Here is a 23,745-nt window from a genome sequence, read left to right on the forward strand (position 1 = left end):
CATGGTTTGAGGATCATAAAGTATTTGATGTTCTTTTCAACAGATGAGCTAAATCTCGAATTGGTGGATATGAGGGAATCTTTCACAGCTGGGTATTAATCTTTTTTCTACATTAATTTATTAGATTTTAGTTTAAATATATCAGTAAGTTGTTTGTGTAATTTCTATTGCTTTGTCACTACAGAACTTCCAAACTTGAGTTTAGGTCTTAATTAAACGCTGTATGATTATCAATAAGTTACCTGGTCATCTAACCATTGAGCTTTAAAGTAGATTATCTGGGTCACCAAAGTTAATAATTAATCTGGGATCTGATCTATTATTACACACCTGGAAGACCTGCTATAGATGAACTCTTAGTTGTCCACCTTATCTTTCGTACTGTGAAGATGATGATGAATGTTTGTGCACAATTCCAGCTGCCAAGAGTCTTCCAGTGTCTTGTAGAAACAGCCAATCCTTACACAGATGCTAAGTGTGGGTGTTAGCAGGCGGTTTGGCTATAGACTGCATTACATCAGACACTAAACTTGCCCTTATGTGACATCCTCATAACTGTAATTCTACAAGAGCCTACTAAATAATGATCAGTGTAGGATCCAAGCCAGTTCTTTTCCTGAATGCAAGAATATGAAGAAAACAAATATCATCTCTGACATTTTGGCTAGAGTCAGCTGACTCGATTCCACCAGCCGGGTATTAACCAGGAACTATATGGTTCAAATACCACACCATATGGTGCATTTATCCACTAATTATGGCGTAATCTTAAAATTATTCCACTTTGTCAATGTCTCTTGATGTATATAGCATTTTTCCCTCCCTTTCTGCATATGTATTTACAGAAATAATATGAACAACATATCTGGGTAATTTTTCAGATTCTCATTTAACTCTTCGTGATAAAACAGTTATGCTAATATTAGGCATAAGATCCTTCCTTTTTAAAGTGAAAGTAAAAAACAAAAAACGGTTGCTTAGTGACAACTTGTGCAAAACATAGAGATTCCAGTCTCTCCCCGTACCAACCTCCAAACCATGCCTGCTCCCCTTCTCCCATTTTTGGCCGAAATGCTCATTCTGAAAAAAAGAAAGGCACCACTGGAAGATGTGGAAGTTCAAATGCTCAGAGGAAATGTCAAGAATATCATCAAGAATCATAGTCTGAAAAGTGCTACCATTTATACTGCCATTAGCTTTCTAATGCAAATGAGTATTACTTCACATAATGTCACTCAAATTTCTGAGAAGCACCCCAGTTGCTCAATGCTCAATACAACCAGGTGCTACAAAGATATTCACAATGTGATGCATCAGATCTTGACCCACATTGATTAGTGCAGGGTAGCCAAGTTTATTTAACTGTCCTGAAGGACTTGGACTTCAAAACGCTAATTGCTTTCATGCTGCGCAAAGGAATTAATCCTTTAATAACCTTCAAGTTCTTTTAGAGCTGCAATGATACCTAACCTGGAGTTTTATGTATGGTATTTATCAGCATGAAGTAAGGGATGTTTTAGGTTACATACGCATTACCAGAGAGGGGGTGTTTGCAGCCATAAACACACTAAGGTGGATAAATCCCCTAGTCCTGATCAAGTCCATCCTTGGACGTTGTGGGAGGCTAGGGAAGAAATTGCAGAGGCCCTGGCAGAGATTTTTGCTTCATCTAGCCACTGGTGAAGTTTCCAGAAGACTGGAGGGTGATTACTGTTGTTCCATTGTTCAAGAAAGGTAGCAAAGACAAGCCAGGAAACTACAGGCCAGTGAGCCTGGCATCAGTGGTAGGTAAGCTATTGGAGAAGATACTGAAGGACAGGATCAACCAACATTTGGATAGTCAAGATCTGATCAGGCATAGTCAGCATGGATTTGTGTGTAGGAAGTCATGTCTGACAAATCTTTTAGAGTTTTTCAAAGAGGCAACCAAGAGGATAGATGAGGGTAGGGCAGTGGATGTTGTCTATATGAGTTTTAATAAGGCCTTTGACAAGGTCCCACATGGCAGGCTAGTCATCAAAGTTAAGTTGCATGGGATCCAGGGAGAATTAGCTAAGTGAATTCATAATTGGCTGGATGGTAGGAAGCAGAGGGTGATGGTTGAAGGTTGTTTCTCGGACTGGAGGTTTGTGACTAGTGCTGTGCCACAGGGATCAGTTGTTATTTACATAAATGATCTGGATGTGAATGTACAAGGCATGATTGGTAAGTTTGCGGATGTTACAAAATTAGGATGTATCATTGATAGCGAGGAAGATAATTAAAAATTACATTGGGATCTTGATCAGATGCGGAAGTGGGCTGAGGATTGGCAAATACAATTCAACACAGATAAGTACGAGGTGTTGCACTTTGCAAAGTTAAACCAAGGTAGGACTTATACAGTAAATGGACTTATACAGCAAATGGTAAGGTCCTGAGGAGTGTTGTGGAACAGAGGGATCTAGGAGTACAAGTACATCGTTCGTTGAAAGTGGCGTCACAGATGGATGGGTTGGTGAAGAAAGTATTTAACATGCTGGCCTTTATGGGTCACGGCATTGAGAATAGGAGTTGGGACAGGGGTTGGCCAGGATCAGACTTTATTCCTTGGAATGTAGGAGAATGAGGGGTGACCTTATTGAGGTGTATAAAATCATGAGGGGCATAGATAGGGTGAATGCATATGGTCTTTTTCCCAGGGATGGGGAACTGAAAACTAGAGGGAATAGGTTTAAGGTGAGAGGGGAAAGATTTAAGAAGTACCAGAGAGGCACCTTCTTCACGCAGTGAGTGGCGTGTATGTGGGATAGGCTGCTAGAGAAAGTGGTTGAGGCAGGTACAATAGCAACATTTAAAAAACGTTTGGATAGGTACATGGAAGGGAAGGGTTTAGAGGGATACCGACCAAATGCAGGCAATTGGAACTAGCTGAGTGGGCACCATGGTTAGCATGGACCAGCTTGGGCCAAAGGGCCTGTTTCCATGCTGTATTACTCAGACTCTATGTTTCTAAGAATACTCCTGCCTGAGAGCCAGTGGAGAGTATAACTAAGCGTATAAGAAAGATTGCATAAAATGATGACCTTGTGTAACCAGATGAAATGTAAGCTTTGGATCTTGGGTTGGCTAGTATAAGATTACAACAGTGACTTGAAAAGTATTTCATTGGCTGTAAAGGTACTACTTGAATTTTTTCTGATTTTGAGACTTGCTTCAGTATCATCCACTGGGAGACATATCTAGGCTAATGTAAATTATATTCAACATCTTTCTTACAGTTTTCATTTAGTCTTAAATTTGGACAAAGAAGACCTAAATAGTATTCTATTTAACTCTGTTTTCTCTATATGGACTCTATATTAAAACTATTTTGTGGAGTTGTGATAATTCTGTCAAACTTTAAAAGCATTGGTGGTACCTGTTGATGGAAGTCCTACCCATGTTTCCAACCAGTCCCACTTATGTTGGTATGGTGCTGGAGCAGGGGTTAGTCACACAAGAAGGAAACCCAAATTCAGCAGGGCCATTTGAACTCAATGCAAGTTCAAAAAGACCTCATTTTGGCCACAGCAAGGGCCTGCATTGTGAAACTCACAAATTTGTAGAGTGGATGGAAAGGCTCTTCAAGGGTGGAGAAGGTCTGCTTAAATGTCATGATCTGTATGTTTCAAATGCCTTACTGTTCAAACCACAAAAATAAAGCTGACAGCAGCTTTCAATATTATTAAAAATACTGTGCTGGTCTGCTATGATTGACAGGGCAGTTGATACGACATCTGTTTCAATTGAGTTATTTTTTGACATTTCTAAGGATTATGAATGTTTGGCTGAGTTTCAAAGCAACAGTTAACTCAGCAAAGGCTTCTGCATTTAAGGTTTGATTGAAAGCCTAAAGAAGCTACCAAAAAAATTAGGGGTATGATCAGACTAACTACTTGAACATTTGAACATAGAATTATGAGCAAGAATATGCCACTTAGCTCCTTGCCTGCTCCATCATTCAATAAGATAATGGCTGTGTAAGTTCCTGTCTACTCATGATAGTATTTCACTTTGATCATCCATCCATTTCTGCCTTAAAAATATTCTACCACTTAGTGGAAATATGCTGTAAAAACCAGTAATCCTCTGTGAGTAAAAAATTCTCAGTGTTATATGGGCAACTCCTTATATTTAGACAGTGACCACCACCACCACCACCGCGCCCCCCCCCCCCCCCACCCTCCATATACACACTGTCAACAACCTCTCAGGAACTTGCATGTTGTAATCAAATCACTTCTTATTCTTCTAAACTCCAGCAGATACAAGCCTCGCCCTTTCTTGTAAGTCAACCCAACCAAACCATTTATTAGTCCACTAAACCTCTGAACTGTTTCCAATTCATATAAACTGTGTGCAGTACTCCAGATATATAGCTATATAAAACTAAAGCAAAATCCAGTTCTTTTGTATTCAATTCTTCTTGCAACAAACAACAGCAATCGATTAACCTTTCTAATTGTTTGCTTTAGCTGCATACTAACCTTTTATGATTCGTGTTCGAGGACTCCCAGATCTCTCTGCATCTCAGTATTTTATGATCTTACCGTCTAGATAGTATGCTTCTTAATCTTCCTGCCAAAATGGATACTTCACATTTTCCCACATTATAATCCATTTGCCATATGTTTTCCCATTCATTTAACTTACCCATATCCTTTGTAGCCTTCTTATGTCCCCTTTACTACTTACCTTTCTACCTATCCTCATGTCATTAGCAAATGTAGCAACCATACCTTTGATGTCTTCATCCAGTTCATTTATTTTAATTGTAAAACATTGAGGCCGTAGCACTAATTCCTGTAGCACTAATTCCTGTAGCACACCACTCATTACATCTTGCCAATCTGAAAATAACCTCTTTATACTTAATCTGTTTACTGTTAGTTAGCCAGCTAATCTTAAATCCATGCCAACGTATTTCCCTCTACACCATGAACTCTTATTTTCCATGATAACTTTTGATGTTTGGTTTGATTTGATTTATTTATTGTCATATGTACCTGAGTACAGTAGTACAAGCAGTACAGGCAGATCATTGTAAGCAAGGACATTCAGATCATAGGGTAAAAGCAAAACCTTGACAGAGGCATACAAGTTATGTTCCACAGGCTGTGTGCTCGGCAAGATCAACATCAGCAAGATCAGCATTATTTGAATTTAGAGAGTCCATTCACAGTCTAATAACGGCCAGGAAGAAACTGTTCCTGAACCTGATGATGCGTGTGTTCAAGCTTCTGTATCAAGCTTCTGTTCAAGCTTCAAGCCTGATGGGGTGTGATGGATCTTTGATGATGTTGGCAGCCTTTCCACAGCAACGAGCCATGTAAATGGAGCCCATGGTTGGCTTCTGTGATGGTCTGGGCTGTCTTACAGTCCTGGGCAAAGCAGTTGCCATACTTGGCCATCATGCACCCGGACAGTTTGCTTTCATGTAAAAGTTTCTGAGTGTCCTTATGGACATGCCAAATTTCCTGAGCCACCTGAAGAGGAAGCAACGTTGTTGTGCCTTCTTGACTGTCGCGTCCATATGGGATGTCCAGGACTGGTTGTTGGTTATCATCGCTCCTAGGAACTTGACGCACATCTTATCGAATATCTACTAGAAATCCAATACAGCGCATCCACTAATTCCCCTTTATCTGTAGCGTGTTACTTCAGAGTAGTCTAATGAGTTAGTCAAATGTAATTTTCCTTTCATAAACCATGTTGACTCTGCGTGATTACTTTGAACTTTATAAGTTCTTGATGTAATAGCTTTAATATTATTAATAGCTTCTAACATCTTCTCTATGACAGATGTTCAATTAGCTGGCCCGTAGCTTTCAATTTTCTGTCTCCCTTTTTGATTAAGGGCATAATATTTGATCTTTTCCAATCTAATAGAGCTTTATCAAAGAAGATGAATTTTGAAAAATTAAAACCAAAGCACATACTATCTCACTAGCCACTTCCTTTAAGATCCTAGGATGAAATCCATTAGGACTGAATAACTCTTCAGCCAAAATTCCAACAACTAGCTCTGTTCTGAGGAAGGGTCACCGGACCCGAAACGTCAGCTAGCCTGCTCCTCTGATGCTGCTTGGCCTGCTGTGTTCATGCAGCTCTACACCTTGTTATCTCAGATTCTCCACCATCTGCAGTTCCTACTATCTCTGAATAAACCAAACTTTTGTTTTAACCCTGAAGATGGTTTATTGCAAGTCAATTTATAAAAAAAAGTGGGCTTCACAAACAGGGGGTTTGGAGCAGACACACCAAAGCCTATTTCAAAAGGGAAAAGAAATGAAAAAAAGATTGCATATAGGCAGAAAACAAAAATAAAATAATTAAATTCATCTGTCATGCTTGTCCATAATAGTTGAACTTCAGTAAGTAAAGTATCTCTTTAATTTGCAGATTTTTGTTCTATCACATGTTGTGCAAACAAAATATCTATATAATTGTACGCCACTTTAATTTGTTAAGCTGCCAGAAGTTTACTTTTGGTTGCATGAAATCTGGAAGATAATTTTCTTAGTAACTGGCTGAGAATAGTTGATGCACAAGAAGAACTCCGCTACCCTGAGGCTGTAATGCAGTCAGTGGCCTATGCAGTGTTTTTTTTGGCATGGGTGGTATTGTGTAATTTAAATTTGAACAGTGAAATTTCTATGTGTGTTTGAAGCAAGTAAAGGCAAATAGAATTGGATTCTGCACTATTCATTATCTCTTTAAAATTGCATTGTATTTGTAAATATTAATGCATAAAATCTTTGGCTACATCAATAAAGCTTGAAGCTGAATTTTATTTACTCATTGTAGGTAACCCCCAATGGTGATGCAGGGAATTCAGTGATGGCAATACTGTTGAATGTTCAAGGGGAGTTGGTTAAGCACACGTTTGTTGGAGATGGTCATTGTGTAGTGCAAGTATGTGTGAATATTAATTTGATTTGCCCAAGTCTGAACCTTATCCAGATTTTACTGTATGTAGGCTCAAAGTCCTTTGTTATCTGGAGATTGCAAGTGGAACTGAACCTTGCTACCATCAGCAAACATCCCTACTTCTGACTGTCTGATGCAGAAAAGCTCCTTGGTGAAGCAGCTGTGGTTGTTGGGCCTGGGAAACTACCTTGAAAAATGCCTCAAGCAATATCCGGGGACTGGGTTGACTGACCTCCAACAATCTCAGCCATTACCCTGTTGTCACCTTACATGAATTGAATTAGTTCAAGATTAGCACCTGTGATGATGGAGAAGTTAGCATTTTTTGCTGATTTAAGGTTTTGAGTACTTCGAGCCTATACCTTGGATTCGCAATCACTGAGGATGGAGATATTTGTGATGACACCTTCTCCCCTTAGAGGCTTACTTATCTACCTATGTCTGTTCATGACTGCAGAGATTTAATCTGATCTGTTGGCTTAGGGATTGTTTGGCTCTGTCTAAAACAGGGGTTGACAACTGTTTCTTTCCATGAAGACCATAGTTTTAATTATAGGCAATCTTTCAAAAACAGAGTAACAGGGTGACAGGGGAGTTTAGGATGGTGGTTAAGGACAATAGCTTACAGCAACTGGGGAGAACATAATTGGAGTCCTTCAGGTATTTTTACTGCAGTGAGAGAGAGAGGCGCACACAAACCTGCTCTTCCAAAGGTCCAAGATCCCTACAAGCTGTTCAGCTACCCAGGAACCAATCAGAGTTGTCATCTGGCTGATGAACAGTCTCATCAATTACCGATCACAATTGCACAAACTAATCACATACTTATTGCCAGCCAAATCTCACTGTGCACTCACTTCCTTTTACTGGGCCATCCACAAAACAGCTTCTCCCAGTGCATGGACAAAGCAATTGTGTTGGCACCAAACATAATGAGTTTTAGTGACTTTGTTTTAAAAGTGCCATAGTTCCTTCCACAAGTTCTGTTTTTAAAACAGTCCTTTTTCCCATTTGAGTCTACAATGAAAAATACAGAAAATTAAATGATATCAGAATCCCAGAAACAAGAAAGTGACATATTTCTATTGTAAGCTATTACAAAATAGAATTTGAGAACAAGTACAGGGAGTTAGTTAAGATTTTATTAACTTCCACTAAGATCTTGCTACAATGGATACAGCATGATAACATTCATCAATAATGTTAACAGTTAATCACAAAGCTTTGCTGGATCTCAGGTAATATTATGTGCTATCAGAGTCAGTGAATGTTATTCAGTATATATTAAAATCAAGACTTACACAGAATAAAACCGAGATTTTTAAAATTTGTTCAAATTGTTATATATAAAGTGCAAATTCCTGATAGGTTTGTTACAAAATACTATTTTGAATTGAATTCTGCACTGTTCCATAATTTACTCACTTCCAAATATTATTATATGACTGTTACTATGCAATGAGGAGTGAGCAAGCAGAACAAGACATTGAAAGCACAATACACATGTCTACAAATGTTTTGGTCTGTTTAGATTTGACATAATGCACCAGAATGTGATGTTGCAAAAATGTGCAGAGGCTGCGAAATAAGTTTCCAATTATGGAGGAAATGCTACTTTTGAGACTCTGAAGAAACTAAATTTAGTACCTGTTAAAAAAGAATTAAATCTGCAGAGTACAGTTTTATTTCAGTCATTCTTTTCAGAAGGAAATTCCAGAAGGAATTAATAAATTGTTCAGGTTGAATACTTCAATAGCTAAAAATGTTATAGAATTACAATATGTCTATAATATCTGTAACTATTATTCTATCAAACCCGAATGTTTGATCCATTAAATAAATGAGTACCAAACTCATAGAGTTTAATTTACCAACTTCTGGACTTCCTTATAATTTATTTGGCTATTTGCCATAGTGCATTATAGAATTGAGTACTAATTTTTAAGTTAGCACAAAACACTGCTCCTGAAAAATTAAATCACTGACACCATGTGCCTTCTACTTCTAATTCAAAGTCAGTTAGCTATATACTTTTAACCTATTTGTGCAAAATTACTGAGCAGTCGGGTGAATTACAACTGTGTATGTCTAAGGAAGCAATCGTGTAGTCCACAACTTAAGGATGATCATGGACACTTGTGACAAGTTGCAATTTGCTGTAAGTGAAGTTATTGCTGTTAAAATGGAAAAAAAAAAGCAAAATTGGAAATGGTTTTGTGCTAATATCATGCTTTTTTAATATAATGTTTATTCTTACTACCTGACATAATTTCTTTATTCACTAATTGTTCTATTTATTTATATGGCCTTGAGTTCCTTTCATTTTGTTTAGAATCTAGTAATGAATAACATTTGATAAAGGAATCTTATCTGGAGATATTTTAATGTACAGGCTGTCAGTTTTAAAACCTGTGCTTAGTCTGTGTGTGTTTATATGAAATCCTTGATTTGACAACAATCTCATGTCCCAGCCCATTGAATGGTAAGACAATGGTTTGCACCATGATGGTCAACTACATGTTAAGCATCTCCAGTTGCAGCTTGGGTGTCCACTTTGTCATTGGCAGTCTCTGCTGCATTTGATAGGGAGGAGGTCAATGGACTGAGAAGGAGCATGATTCATTAGTTCAGTGCCATGTAATGCTAGTTGTTTTAACTTATTCCTGAAGATGGTGCTGTTATTACTTTAAAAACAGTAATATAAATGCGCCAATTAATCATGCTTATTTCATAGAAAGCGCTATGACTTACCTTGTTAGAAGAAACAGAGCTAAAACAAATTTGATCTAACTATGAGCAATGCCACAGGAGGTTCACTAAGATCCTTAAGATGGTATCACTGTGACACTTCTAGCTCATTGAAGTCAATCTTAATGCAGTAATAATAATGCCCGTTGTTCCAGAGGTGGTACTGTAACTCAGCTCAGTCTGTTATATGGCTACAACGTGTACAGTTTTAGTCAAATAACTGTGTACAATGTCATGCAAGGAAACATACTTGTTATAAATAAGATATCTATTTGATGCTGATTTAGTTAAGTTAGGAGTTGAATTAACTTGTTCAAACATCATATGTTTTTAAGAACAGTATTGATTTCAATAATTCAATGAATCACAAAATGACTAAATTCCTTTAGTCTTGTGTGATTCATGGTGATGCTGAGCAATGGAAGCACATTTCCAACATGGTTTTAAAAAATGTTAAAGAAAATGAAATCTCTCTATGTTACTGAGTTGTGAAGCCCTTCAAAGGACTTTCCACTAAAGTGCTTTCATCTTGACCCCTGCATGTAAAATTTTGGTTCTTGACAGAGGCTGCCTGATTCTCATTTTCACAAATCTTCGTTGAGAATGTACTTTATGTTAAAAAAAAAGTTGTGTCCTCAGAGTGGTCTGTGAACTGTGAATTTGAATATCTCTTTCAAGCTACCTTTTTGGTTTCAAGTGTTTCAGTTTTAAAATAAAGTTTTATGCTTTAAACAAGATGACAGGTTAGTTTATTACTCAACCAATACTGAACATTTTTCGAGTAAACACAATATGGTTATTCCACAGTTAGAAGGATTCTGAGTGAGAATAAAACTCATGTATGAAGATGAAAATGAGATCAAACTCTACTATCAGTTCAGATCTGTCACTTGCTTGGAAATTCTCTCTCTGCAGTGAAAAGGTTAAACAGGTAAAGCCACATTTAGCAAAACTGTTGTCTTCTGTGGTTGAAGAGCTGGAGGTTGCTCCTACATGCAGGCTAAGCAGAACAGGTCCTGGAAGGCAATGAACGCTCCTTTGTTCAGTTTTCGGTTTTTCAGTATTACAGGTTGTGATCCTTGGTAGTCAGGTTCAGGACAGCTGTCCTTTAGCTTGTTCTCCTTATTGTATTAATATTATAACATACAAATATTACACATCAGCTAGCTGCTTCTTCCTGAAAACCCTCTGCCTGATGGTGCCTCTCAAAGTTCTTCCTGCTGCACTTATGCTCACCATGGCTACTTGCAACTCATACTGATGAAAATTTAAAATAGTCACTAACCCATAGCTTGCAAATTATGTTTTGATTATTGAGTATGAGTTGCCTGTGTCTGGCATACAGATGCTATCCCTATCTCTGGTTTTGGCATGCTAGGAAACCATTGTTAAAGGGGTTTCTATTTATCCTTGGAAATGTTTATTGTATTTCACATACTTCTTGATTTCTTCCTGAGATAAATACAGTTTACTCCCAATACCAAGTGAAATACACAAGGTAGTTGTGTAACTTCTGGGAGCCATAAGATTCTCTGCATCTTAAAGCAGGATGCATTATGATCATAGAAGAAGGTAGCTTTTGAGCAGGCTGTTGGCACAGTTGTACTCAGCTAAAGAAAGAAAGATGTGCATTCATAGAGTACCTTTCGTGATCACCAGATGCTTCAAAGTACTGTATGGAGTTTGCACATTCTCCCTGTGTCTGTGTGGGTTTCCTCCGGGTGCTCCAATTTCCTCCCACAGTCCAAAGATGTGCGGCTTAGGTGGATTGGCCATGCTAAATTGCCCGTAGTGTTCAGAGATGTGTAGCTTAGGTGGGTTATAGGGGGATGGGTCTGGGTGGGATTCTCCAAGGGTAGATGTGGACCGGTTGGGCCGAAAATCCTGTTTCCACACTGTAGGAATTCTATGAGGCCTATGATGTCTCTAGTTCTATTGCTGGAATGTTGTCTTTGCAGTATACAATGCCTCCAACTTTTTCTTGATATCACATGGAGTGAATAATGGCTAAAGACTGGTATGTGTGATGCTGGGACCTCTGGAGAAGGCTGAGGCTGATCATCCACTTCATACTTCTGGCTGAAGATCATAGGAAATGCTCCAGTTTTATCTTTACATTTATGTACTGGAGCCCCGAATCATTGAGGATGGAGATATTGGTGGAGCATTGTCTTTCAGTGACTTTTTTAATTGCCCACTACCACTCACCGCTGGGTGAGGCAGGACTATGGTGCTTAGATCTGATTCTTGGTTGTGGAATCACAGCCCCGTCTATCACTTACTGCTTATGCTATTATGAACGCGAGTAGTCCTGTTGCATTGCTTCACCAAGTTGATATGTCATTTTTAGGAATGCCTGGTGCTGCTCCTGGCATGCCGTCCAACACTGTCTTTTGAACCAGCGTTTATCCCGTCTTGGTTCTGGTAGAGTGTAGGCTATGTCAGGTCGTGAGAGTGCAGATTGCATTGGACTGCAATGCTGCTACTGCTGCTGATAGGCTACAGTGCCTCATGGATGCCAAATTTTGAGTTGCTAAACCTGCTCTAAGACTATCCCATTTAGTATAGTGATAGTGTCAGACCACACAGTGGTGGGTAAAGTAAGTTTAATACGTATTGTTGGATAGATCTGTAGCTCAAACTTAGAATTGAGGAGGAGATGGGGAAGAATTGGCCTGTTTCCAGATTTTAATACAAAAGGTACAAGGGCACTTAGATCTAAAATATCATGTATTTGTACAGTAGCACATGATCAGAATGTCAAATCAATAAGGCTGATCAATACCTAATGCTAAAACTTCACTCTCATGCTGTTCTGAAATCGGAGACACAAAGTTTACCATTCACTCATGTGGAAACAGATAAAAAGAGAATCAAGTGGCTGTAAAGTGGCTGATAATACTATACATGTTTTTCCTCCAGGGTTTGAAAGCAAATTAAGTAAATTAGTTTTAATTATAACTGTTACTTTGTATGTTCACTTGCTGTCTGTAAAGTAAAACAGCTTTAATTCTTCACATCTGTTGCTGCCTCACTGTGTTTTCAGTTTGCCTACTGAAAGATTAGAGAAGTGAATATAAGGACGTGTGAAAGATACGTTGTAAATTACAGATCACAAGAAGATGCTGTTGTTATAATCTTGAGTTACACTACCACGCAATTAGATATTACCATGAACACACTCCTGAACGTAAAATGACTGGAATCGCTTACATGAGAAAGCAGAATTGCTAAATCTAATCTAAGCTAACCTGAAATTTGCAATAACCTGAGTCATCAACTACTTACAGTTGGCACTATGCAGCTGTGCTTCAACAATCCAATCTAAAGCTTTTCAATCCTGATTTAATAAACCATTCTGTACTTGCATGAAGTAGGGCTGGGGTCTGACATTTTCTACCAACTGGGCTGACACTTGGAATCCTAATTTCCATTTTTCAGTAAATTGTTGACAAATTAGATGGTGTGTGTACTGCCGTATGTGTCATCTAAATGTGCAAGTTCTTTAAAGCCTTACATCGTCTTGTGAGTGCAAGGGTAGCCACCTTCTAGCCTAACGAAAAGAGCCTTGTCGAGAAGACACAGAGATGCTATAAAGCACGAGTATTTCAAAATTATAAGAACAGTCTCTAATTACTACAAAGACTATTGAGAGGATTTAGGCTTGGGTAAATCTTCCACAAGATCTTGCTTTACTGTCCCACTAGGTTTACATGACATCAACTAAGTGGGAGGTGCTTATTGCACTCAATCAAGTATTAACTCCTTTAGATCTCTTAAAAACTACACTGTATAAGGTTTACAGTCTGTTAATTGAAACTGTCAACATTATGTTTGAACTGTATTGGAAAAAGTCAAACCTGTAACACAATCCCAAGAAAAGAAATCTGCTCAAACTTACTTCAGCCATTGACGATAAGTGAACCTCTTTGTTACTGGATTGTGTGGTAGAATTTGTGGAATTAAGATTGTCACAGAAGTTTCTATTGCTGTTGAATTTGTAATAGAATTGTGAATCAAGGTGATTATGAATATTGGTTAAAATCAGCCTGATGCTGGTTCCGCAACAACACCTTTTTCTGAACATCTCATCTAAGACTCAACTTTACCAAAGACAATTTAAGGTTCGATCTTGAATTTGAACGAAATGACAATTAAAGGAAAAGCAGAATGCGTGTGATTTTAAGATGTGGAGTTAAATCTAACACTAGGGATTTTGTGATCAATTCGCATTCTAAATCGTAACATTTTGCTTCTTGGATGCTCACAGTCCTCGTGTCTCACCTTGCTGTTTAGCACAGACAAAAAGCCAGACAGTTTCTCATGGTTGTCAGTAGTGTTCAGTCAAGGAAGTGCATGTGTTGCTGTGTGGCACCATGCTACGTCAATCTCATACCTACAGCGTGTGCCAGCAATGTGCAAGGCACAGATACTGCATGTGCTTCAATCACAAAATCTACAAAGTAGTCCTCTGGGCAATGAGGAGGCAGCCTTCAGATAGTAAACATGTCAAGGGTTGCATCCACTATCAGTCTAGGGGCTTGGACACACTCAGTCAGCCGCTTGGGGCGATCAGGCTGATGACGACCATACCTCTACAGGCCATGGTCAGCCCTGCAGATCCACTGTAATCATTCTGGGAATTTGTGTTGAGTCTGTTGGGGAGCTACAGAGAGATAACTTGGACCTTGTCAGTCATCAGTCAGGGCTGTCTGTCACAATCAGTGCTGGGGTGTGTCAGCTCAATGAGAGCTAAAAGGGGCTTTCAGGCGTTTTCAGGGGATGTCAATTGTGGCAATTGTGAGCATGCTGGGATACAGAGGGGCCAGTATTTGTAAACAGTGAGAGATGACAGTGCTTTGAAGCACATAGATTACTGCGATGGGGAGAGACCATCAATAGTCACAATCACTCTGGCTTTGACAGGAGAATAGTGCATCAGTTGTTGGCATGACTGAGCTTTAGACTACATGGGTGTTGGGGCAACAGTAGCACTCCCATTTATCCTATGTTCTAAGATGGGATGAGGCTAAGAATGGGTAACCTGCATAGATTGATTCTGAGATAGCAATAGATTAGTGATTATGCAGTTGCATTTGCGACAAAGTGTCAATTTTTCCCATCTTTATGCCCTGAGATTAGTTGGTTTTGGTTCCCCTCCCACAATATGCACGGTGAGAGCTGGCAGCATTTAACCTGGTGCACAGCTGAGTTTAAAGATGGTGCTGGTAATCCTGGGCAGTCTCGACAATGGCAAGTACCTCTGCTTATAATGAGAGCAAAGACAGGATGAGCGGGTTGCCATAGAGGCATGGTGCATTGGAAATGATATATGTTTTGGAGAGGAACCCTTCGTGAAATTCAAGATTAATACTTGGTTGAATTCTGGTAAAATTCAACCGATAGGGTTAAACCTAAAATGAGCACTCACTGAGCCATGAAGTACACAGAAAACCTCCCCATTCTGTTTTGTTTCAATTATTTTGCAATTGTCTTTCTAGGTGATCCTGTTTTATTGTTTCTCATCAACTATAAACAAAAGCTATCAACCCAATCAAATGATACCTACTGATTGGGAGGATTTTTAACTCCTTTCACCCAGCAAAATCCAGGTGCAATGGGAGTTAAAACTGAGCAGCTTTCTTTCCCCACTCTGAAACATCGAACAATACAGTACAGGAACAGGCCCTTTAGCCCACCATGCCTGCACTGATCATGATGGCATTCTTAACTAATCCCATCTGCCTGCACATGCTCTGTATCCTTTTATTTTCTGCCTGTTCATGTGTCTGTTTAAAATGCCCCAGATGTTGCTATCATATCTGCTTCTACTATGTCGCCTGGCGGTGCATTCCAGACATTTACCACCCTCTGTATTTAAAAAAAGTGCTTCACCCATCTCCTTTAAACATTCCCCTTCTGCCTATCCACCCTAACTATGCCCCTCATTAATTTTATGTAATTCTATCAGGTTGGCCCTCAGCCACTGAAAATAATGTTTGTCCAACCTCTCTTTATAGCTAATACATACCAATCCAGGCAAAACACTGGTAAACCTTATTTACACCCTCTCCAAAACCTCCACATTATACTGGTTTATTACCGTTTTAATTCCAGGCAGCTGAATGTATTTGAGTCAGTCACCTTGAAAATGTAATATTTTTAATCAACCTGTTTGGACATTTTATGACACACCACTGTGGCAGGTGGGACTTGAACCCAGAACATTTGACTCAGGTCAGTTAGCTAAGTTAGCTAGACAGTTGGTTGGTATTACAGAGAGACGCCAACAGCACGGGTTCAATTTCTACACCAGATGAAGATCCCACCTTCTCAACCTGTCCTCACCGTAGGACTATGGTGACTTTACTTTTACCTTTTACTACACAAGATTCCCCTATTTCATTGATGTATATTCACTATCAGATAGGCCCTATTAGAGTCTTGTGGTGCAGTGATAGTGTCCCTACCTCTGGGCTAAAAGGTTACAATCTCACCTGTGCTGGAATTGAGTTATAACCTGTCTGAACAGCTTGATTAAAAATAATTTTTCAGATGGGTCTAATGTCAGAATTTAGCCACTTACTGGTCAGAGTTAAAACAAGGTTCGTCATGACACCAGATGAACGTATTGGCTGGTGTAAAGTCTCAAACTACTGGAGAAAATGCTTCTTTGTATATAATTTGTGAGGATTACTTTTGCTCACATTGACGAATGGAACCTGCAGACATCCAGCAAAGGGTTGAAAGGTATATTAAAAATATTCCTTGTGGCACCAGGAGAGGCAGAGTGCTGATCTGACCAAACAAAGACAATTGCACCTCAGGCATACAGGGCACCCCAACTACCCGCAGAACTCTGCTAACTCATGTCCCCACTGCGACTGTCCCTGCCGTGCCTTGATTGGTGAGTGGAATTGATAACTATTTTCAAACAAAAAAATGAAACAAAAAGGCTAGAGGACTGGGATGGGACTTCATAAATAGTTTTTTGTTAAAAGCCGTGTGGAATGGCCAATGCTATAAAATCCTATGTTACTAAGAAATTAGTTTGAAGGACTGTGACAGCTTTTTAGTGCTTTTTTTTCTGTTTGATAGAAAGTGGAAAGAAATTAGAAAACCCTGTTCAAAATGCTCATTTTATGTTGTTAGCTGGTTTCAAAAATTGAAGAGTGAGGAAAGTAGTTAATGCCCTGCTCTACAATGATTTGGTTCCTCTATTTTAGTGGTATTCTCCTGGATAAATATATGAATTTCCACCTTTGAGTTTTATGAAAATGGTAAAAGACTAAGGAATCCATCAGCAGTATACCAGTTAGAAATAAAGTAAAAGCAATGGGGGAAGAGCGGGGTCAGGAAAAGTGATACAAACTGAAGGAAGAAGTTTAAAATGTTTTATTTGAAATTGATTTTTTTAGTTGTACAACATCAATATTGCAATGATGCATTTAATCCTGAAGTTTGAACAGCTATCACTGAAATGTTAAGATTTCTTTCAGTTTCACAGTATGGGAAGCTAAAGTAAGCAATTGCAGCTGCTGACAGGTTATGAAGAGTTCCAAACAGCAATGTCTGCCCCTAGGATGCCATAGATTAAGTTTTAAAGTAAAAGAGTAACAGTTGAAATGCTTGATAAGTATTGATAATACTGACCAGAAATCAGGCTGCTCAATATAATTATGCTTAATGTGTCCTTATGAAATAGGTTGGCCTGCTGTTGGAAAAGAGCAGTTGCATCCGTTTAAAATAGTGAGCAATACAGTTGCACAACGAGAAGATGCTTGTATACCATCACACAGTGTGATTTGTGGCCTATAAAGAGATGTATTTGTTAAGCTTGGAATTGAGTGATAAATAGAAAAATTGCAACTTCAAATGAACTTTAAATTTCGTGCATTAAAGCAATTAGATATTGTCCTATGTCTATTTGTTGTAAGTGATAGTCGAAATTCAAGAACATTGCTCGTAGAATTTATTTGTTTAAACTGTTTCAACTGAAATTCAATTCTAACTGCCATTTCAATAAGTAGTAGGTTCAAATACCTCTCTTTTTTTTCAGTTTGCAAAAGTTGTATTGTTCAACATTTTGAAGACACAAATGACTGTCCAAAATGTGGAATTCAAGTTCATGAAACTAATCCTTTGGAAATGTTAAGGTATGTCTCACATATAAAATCCGCTGTGATACTAAGAATTTTTTTTAAAATCAAGAACTTTGTCAAGGTTGAAAAACAGGGAAGCAAGGTGAGATAGAGGCTACATGATAAATAGCTTGATGAGTACATCAGAAAGAAGACTGGCAAGTTTTGTAGTTTTCAAGATCCGGGAAAGAATGTGAGATTGTAGCGATTTTGCAACGAGCTTAGTTTTAATCTGGTAAACACATATAAGCAAAGAAGAACAAGAATGAGATTAGGAGGACCACAAAACTACAGAAATGCACAGAGCTTGGTAGATTTGATGAAACAGAGATGTAAACTTCAAGAAATCTGGTTCTGTTGCTCCAGATTTTCAGCACCTCATGTGCTATATTTCCTCCAAGATGGCATGTACACACATTGATAGTATTTCTGTGCTGGACATGATTTTGCATACTTACAGCACAAACTGCCGGAAGTGTACATAGTTATTACATCATGATATTGGCCTGCACATAAAGTGGATTTAACAACATCTCTCCGTTTTTGGAGTTCAAAGCCTCAGCTAATGTCCTGACCTCATACAGCTGAACATACATGGAGCAGCAGGAAGCACTTTGATTCACACACACAGACAACACTTTTAGGGAACACTTTTACTGCTCTTTATGATCTTAGAAATATTTAGAGGTTTCCAGAGAGGTTTAAAGTTGCTGAAGCTCGCGTAGAATAGTGGGGCTTGTGCTTTAAGACATTATCTGTCCCAATTTTAAAAATCTGTACAAATCAATTGTTCACATGTCTGGGAATAATGACATATGTGCCTCCTGGACTGCATCATGAAAGGGAGAAAGAAGAGCAAACACAGCATTCTGAGGATTGCAGGCTTCCCCATGATGCAGGGTGCTATAGATTGCTTGCATGTCACTTTACAAACCCATGACAACTCTGAGATGTACATCAACTGAAAGAGATTCCAGTCTCAATGTTAAGCTGGTGTTATTCAGTGTATCATGTAGATCAATGATCAATATTATAGCAACAGTCATGAAGCCCCATTTGTGAAAATCCGTTGTACATTAATATGTAAGAACATAGAAATAGAAGCAAAGACTGCACAACCTATAGAGGCTGCTCCACCGTTCAATACAATCTTTGGCCATTCAAGCTGATCTTTGGCCTCTACTTTTCTATCCAGCCTTAAATATATCCGATGATGATGCATGCTCATCTCTCTGGGATAGAGAATTCCAAAGATTCACAACTCTTAGCCTTTGCCAAGGCATCACAACTAAGGTGGCTATTGGGCACTAGGACCATTCATTCCTCAGCATGTAAAGACTGCCATTCTGAGTACAGATCACTAGGGTGTTTACATTTTGTGTCCATTGCCTGCTTCCACACAATATTCTCTCATTGGCTACAGTGTGGCCAGTGGAAGGATGCTGACTTTAACCGGGGATGTTGCAGATGACCTCACATGTCAATATCGAGAAACCAGGCCCCAGAAGGCCCAGTTTCAGCTTGCACCACCTTGGTATAAGCTGCAACAGTCTACTTTGGCGGGCAGACAGATAACAGGCAAGGAAGCCAAAAGCATGTTAGGGTAGAAGATTGAATACATACGAGACTACTGGTGCAATTAGTGAGATATGGCATTTGGAGTTACATTCATTGACATTGACACATTTTGATATTTTGAACTTGTTATGACACTGCATCCAGATCCTTGGAAAATGAGACTCGACATTCCCCTCCTCAGCTCTCTAGCTTCATCGCCTTAGCAAACTTTAACTGGAGGGTGTTGAGTCTCCCCCATCAACATAAGGTCGCCATTGCAACTTTGGAAAATCTTGTAGCCTGCTCTCCACACCTTGTGACATGTTTCTGTATTTCCCAGTTCACAATCAGTTGTAGAATGATTTCCAATATTGTCTCCAGTCACAGTTTACCCTTTGGAGATGCTGACTGACTTGAAGTAATACAAGCTACGTTTAACTTGTGCTAACTTTTCCTAATTTTGCATCTCCCACTGAAATATGCAGTAACGTAACACACATAGTGCTGTATGTTAAGCTATGTGCACACTGCACTTATTGTAATTTCTGGGAGGAAACACAAAGATTGTACATTGCTTATATCAGAGGTAACAGATGCAGTGCAATCAGCATCACAATCTCCAGCCCATTTTGGGCTCTTTCCAATTTCATGGCCATAGTTTCTAATAAGGGTGGTTGAAGTCCAGAGGTGAGAGATGAAACAGGCACAGCTGTTTCCTTAATGCCTTGTTCAGGAATGTTTAAGGTGGTAGGCAGCTTTTCCAGATGTGGGAACTGTAATTAGTTGAGTCATTAATGGAAACCTAAGTGTTAAGTGTGAAACAGGAGGTGATATATCTTGGAGGCAGCTTTAGCAATGAAGGAGATGTGGAATTTCCTTTAAAGGTTTGATAGTTACTATAGCACTAGTACAGATAAAGTCCATGGAAGTAGGAAACCATGAATGTGTAGAATTGAAAGAAATTATTTGCATTGTCCCATTGAAGAACACAAAGGAAGTGAAGATGTTTTGATTCATTTCTTCCGTGAGGAATGGATATTGTGAGCACTGAGCGTAGAAATCTAAAAGGAGCTTTGGTATAATTCTCGACAAAGAATAGATAAGTTTGTATAATGGAGAAAGAAATTGATATGAAGAATAAACAGTATCATAAGAATTCATAGCTTGGAGTTAAGCCAGTTAGGTTCGTCAATTCTGTTCCGGTTTTTTGTTAGAATAATGTAAAAACTAATCTCGTTGCTCTGTCTTTGCCTATGGCCCTGCATTTTCTTCTGCTTCAAATGGTTACCTTGCTATATGCTTTCAATTATGTTCATTTCTGTCTCATGTCATCCTTGTTGTAAAGAGTCTACACTTCAACAATTCTTAATATAAATAAGCATAGAGAACAGTCCCAACTTTTTCAATCTATCCTCATAACTGAAATTCTGTCAGGGATGAGGAACGTCACGTATGAGGATAGATTGAAAAAGTTGGACTGTTCTCTTTGGAGAGAAGAAAGCTAAGAGAAGGTCTGATAGAGGTTTTCAAAATCATGAGCAGGGTGGACAGTGAGACTCCCTACCTAAAAGGATTAAGAACAAGAGGACAAAGATTCAAATTGATCAGCAAAAGAAGCAAAGGTGAAGTGAGGAAAAACTTTTTCTCTCAGCAAGTTGTTAGGATATAGAATGCAGTGCTTGCTGGAGGCAGGTTCAGTTTAGGAATTCAAGAGGGCATTGGATGATTATTTGGACAAAGGTTGGGTACAAGGATATGGGGAAAAATGCAGAGGATTGGCACTGGTTAATGATGCTTGTTTGAAAGCCAGTACAGGCACAATGGGCCGAATAGCATCCTTCCGCACCGTATCAATTCCACAATTCTTGATTCTCAGTCTCATGAGCTTCATCTTTTCTTATTCATCCTATCAGAATTCTGCAATATTTTAAACATTTTATTAAACCATCTCTAAGCTTTTCAGCTCTAACTACAACAACTGGTAGTATTTAAATCAATAAAGAAATCCAAAGACACTCTGTAAGAGTGTTCTAAAGTCAAGGTTGACACCAAGTCACAGATAGAGGTAATAGTGTTAAGAACCAAGAATTTGGTCAGAAATATATTTTAAGGAGTATTGTGTAGGAAGAAAGGGAGTGCAGAAGTTTAGGGAGGTTTAGGGTTAACTGACATTATGCAAAAAGCTCAGCTCATTAAGATATAAAGGACTGTTCCAAGGAGTGCTAATCCATATTCCAGATGCTCAGTTGTCTCTAAGTTGTGAATCGTGGTACTTTAGTAGCAATACTATGAACTTACTCTTAAGTATAACCTAAGGGCTCAGAAGAGATCATCATGTGTAATGCAACTAGATATTAAAACTGTAAAGACCACATTTTTGCTTTTCTTTGTTTTTTATTGTGGACTAAAATAGAAATAGGACTGTTTTAAAACAAAGGACTGTGGAAGGGATTGCTGCACTTTCAAAAACAAGTTACTGAAGCTCATTGTGTGTGGTGTTTACAGTGTTGCTTTGCAAATAGTGGGGGAGGAGGGATAAGCTACTGAGATTCAGCTATCGAAAGATTGCTGATTCATTTGTGCAATGTGACCAGTCGTAGATACAGAAAGGCATTAGCCTGATGACAACCTCTGATTGCTGGGCAGCTGAACAGCTGATATATGTGAATGATACAAAGGCAGAAGGTCTGTGGACTGGTAAAAGGAAGGCTGTGTCTCTAAATCTCTGTGGTAAAAGTAACTGAAGCCTGAATAAAGCCAATTTACCTTTTCTGATTAGTTGCTGTGAACTGTTATCTTTAAGAAGTGCCTCAAAATTTTTACAATTAGTGCACCAGTCGACCTGTGCCACCCATGAAAAGTGAGTGAACGCTAAAAGGAAATCAGAAAACAGAAGGTCTTGGGAAGGAAAAGGAACATCTCACTGAATCCTGACCCCTGTGGACTGGTGCTATTGAACTGTGTTTCCCCAGCTTTTCTTCCTTCATCCATAATGCCATTTTATGTCTATCTGTCTCTATATGTATATGAAGGTTTAAAAAGAGATTTAGAATCTTAACCAGTTGTGATACACATTGGTAGTTCCTTCTGCTGCAGCTTGTTTATTTGTAATAAATGGTAATTCACGTTAAGTGCCAGAACCTAGTCAGTGTTTTTCTACTAACCTGATCCCAATCATGTAAAATGGGGACTTTTGTGTATTTTGATTAACCCATTTAACTTTACGGCAACCCCAGGAATAATAGGGCTTGAATTCAGCACATTTTTCCCAGTGAGGTGTAACAATGCTATATAATAGACCAATTATCAAGACTGAACCTACCTTCTGCCAAAGCTTTTGTGTGGGCATCCTTCCCTGTTTGGTGAACGTAACTTAGACTAATACCAATTTGAAGGTTTGGTGGCATTATCACTTTCTTCTCTATATTACTTGTTAGCAATTTTTTGCATGCTCGTTTTAGTCCTTTTTTCACTTTCAAATTATTCTTTATCCTAAAGTAGGAGTGAGTTTGGAAGCGTGCATTTTGTGAAAATGGAATTTGTACTGCATGAACTAGAAATCCTATTGAAATTCAGAGACTAAAGCATGTGTCAGACATTTTGTGATAAAAATGTTAATCTATCAATGAAGCTATGGCACAAGATCACTGAGATTAAAGTTGTCAGAGGTAATGGTCCAAAAAAGATAAGCTTTCCTTTTGCAGAGCTAGCAGTTGGAAGAGGAATCTAAACAAAATTACAGGGGATGGCTGTTTTGGGAAACCAGAAGGAGCAGTGAAACAGCAGATGTGAAAAAGCAGTGAAACAGCAGTTGATGCCTTTTTTTCTATTGTTTATACTATGTTAAGAACTCTTTGTAATTATGATGCAAAATTGCGAACAGCACTAAAATTGGCTTAGAAACTTCAGATTGATCAAGATACTAGCTATGATTAAAAAGACTTGAATGAGAGAAAGAGATTTGTAATCTCTCTATAAAAATATAATCAAACATAGTCCCAGATCACCTAATGGGGGGAGTAGTGAGATAAGCAAGCTTTAAGCTAATTAAAATATTATCAGCTTTTTAGCACAGTTATCTGGCACAGATGGAGAACCAAAGGGGTGGTTGATATCAGTAGCTGGATCAAGGAAGGACAGTAAACAATTTTTGAGGACCGCCCAATTGGCTGATTTATGGGGGACTTTATAAGATTCAACACGTCAGGATTAGAACTTCAGATGTGAAAATCGTGCTTGGTTCATGATCCACGTGATTTTTAATTCATAATTTAGTGGACTTGGAGCCCAGTGGTATGAAACAGATATTGTTGAAGAACTAAGATCGTCATGGACTTATTATATGCAA

The 23,745-nt window shown here is 38.6% G+C and overlaps 1 protein-coding gene across 6 annotated transcripts in view; it reads left to right on the plus strand.

Moving 5' to 3' along the window:
* pcgf5b (polycomb group ring finger 5b) overlaps window positions 1-23,745 on the plus strand; it is a 145,978-nt gene that overhangs the window by 55,154 nt on the left and 67,079 nt on the right. For all 6 annotated transcript variants that reach the window (XM_048608995.1, XM_048608996.1, XM_048608998.1 and 3 more), the window contains exon 3: window positions 17,759-17,855. In XM_048608995.1, the coding sequence (XP_048464952.1) occupies window positions 17,759-17,855 (97 nt within the window). The remainder of the gene's footprint in view (window positions 1-17,758; window positions 17,856-23,745) is intronic.

Source organism: Rhincodon typus, chromosome 20 (assembly GCF_021869965.1).
Source record: "Rhincodon typus isolate 14 chromosome 20, sRhiTyp1.1, whole genome shotgun sequence".
Lineage (NCBI taxonomy): Eukaryota > Metazoa > Chordata > Chondrichthyes > Orectolobiformes > Rhincodontidae > Rhincodon > Rhincodon typus.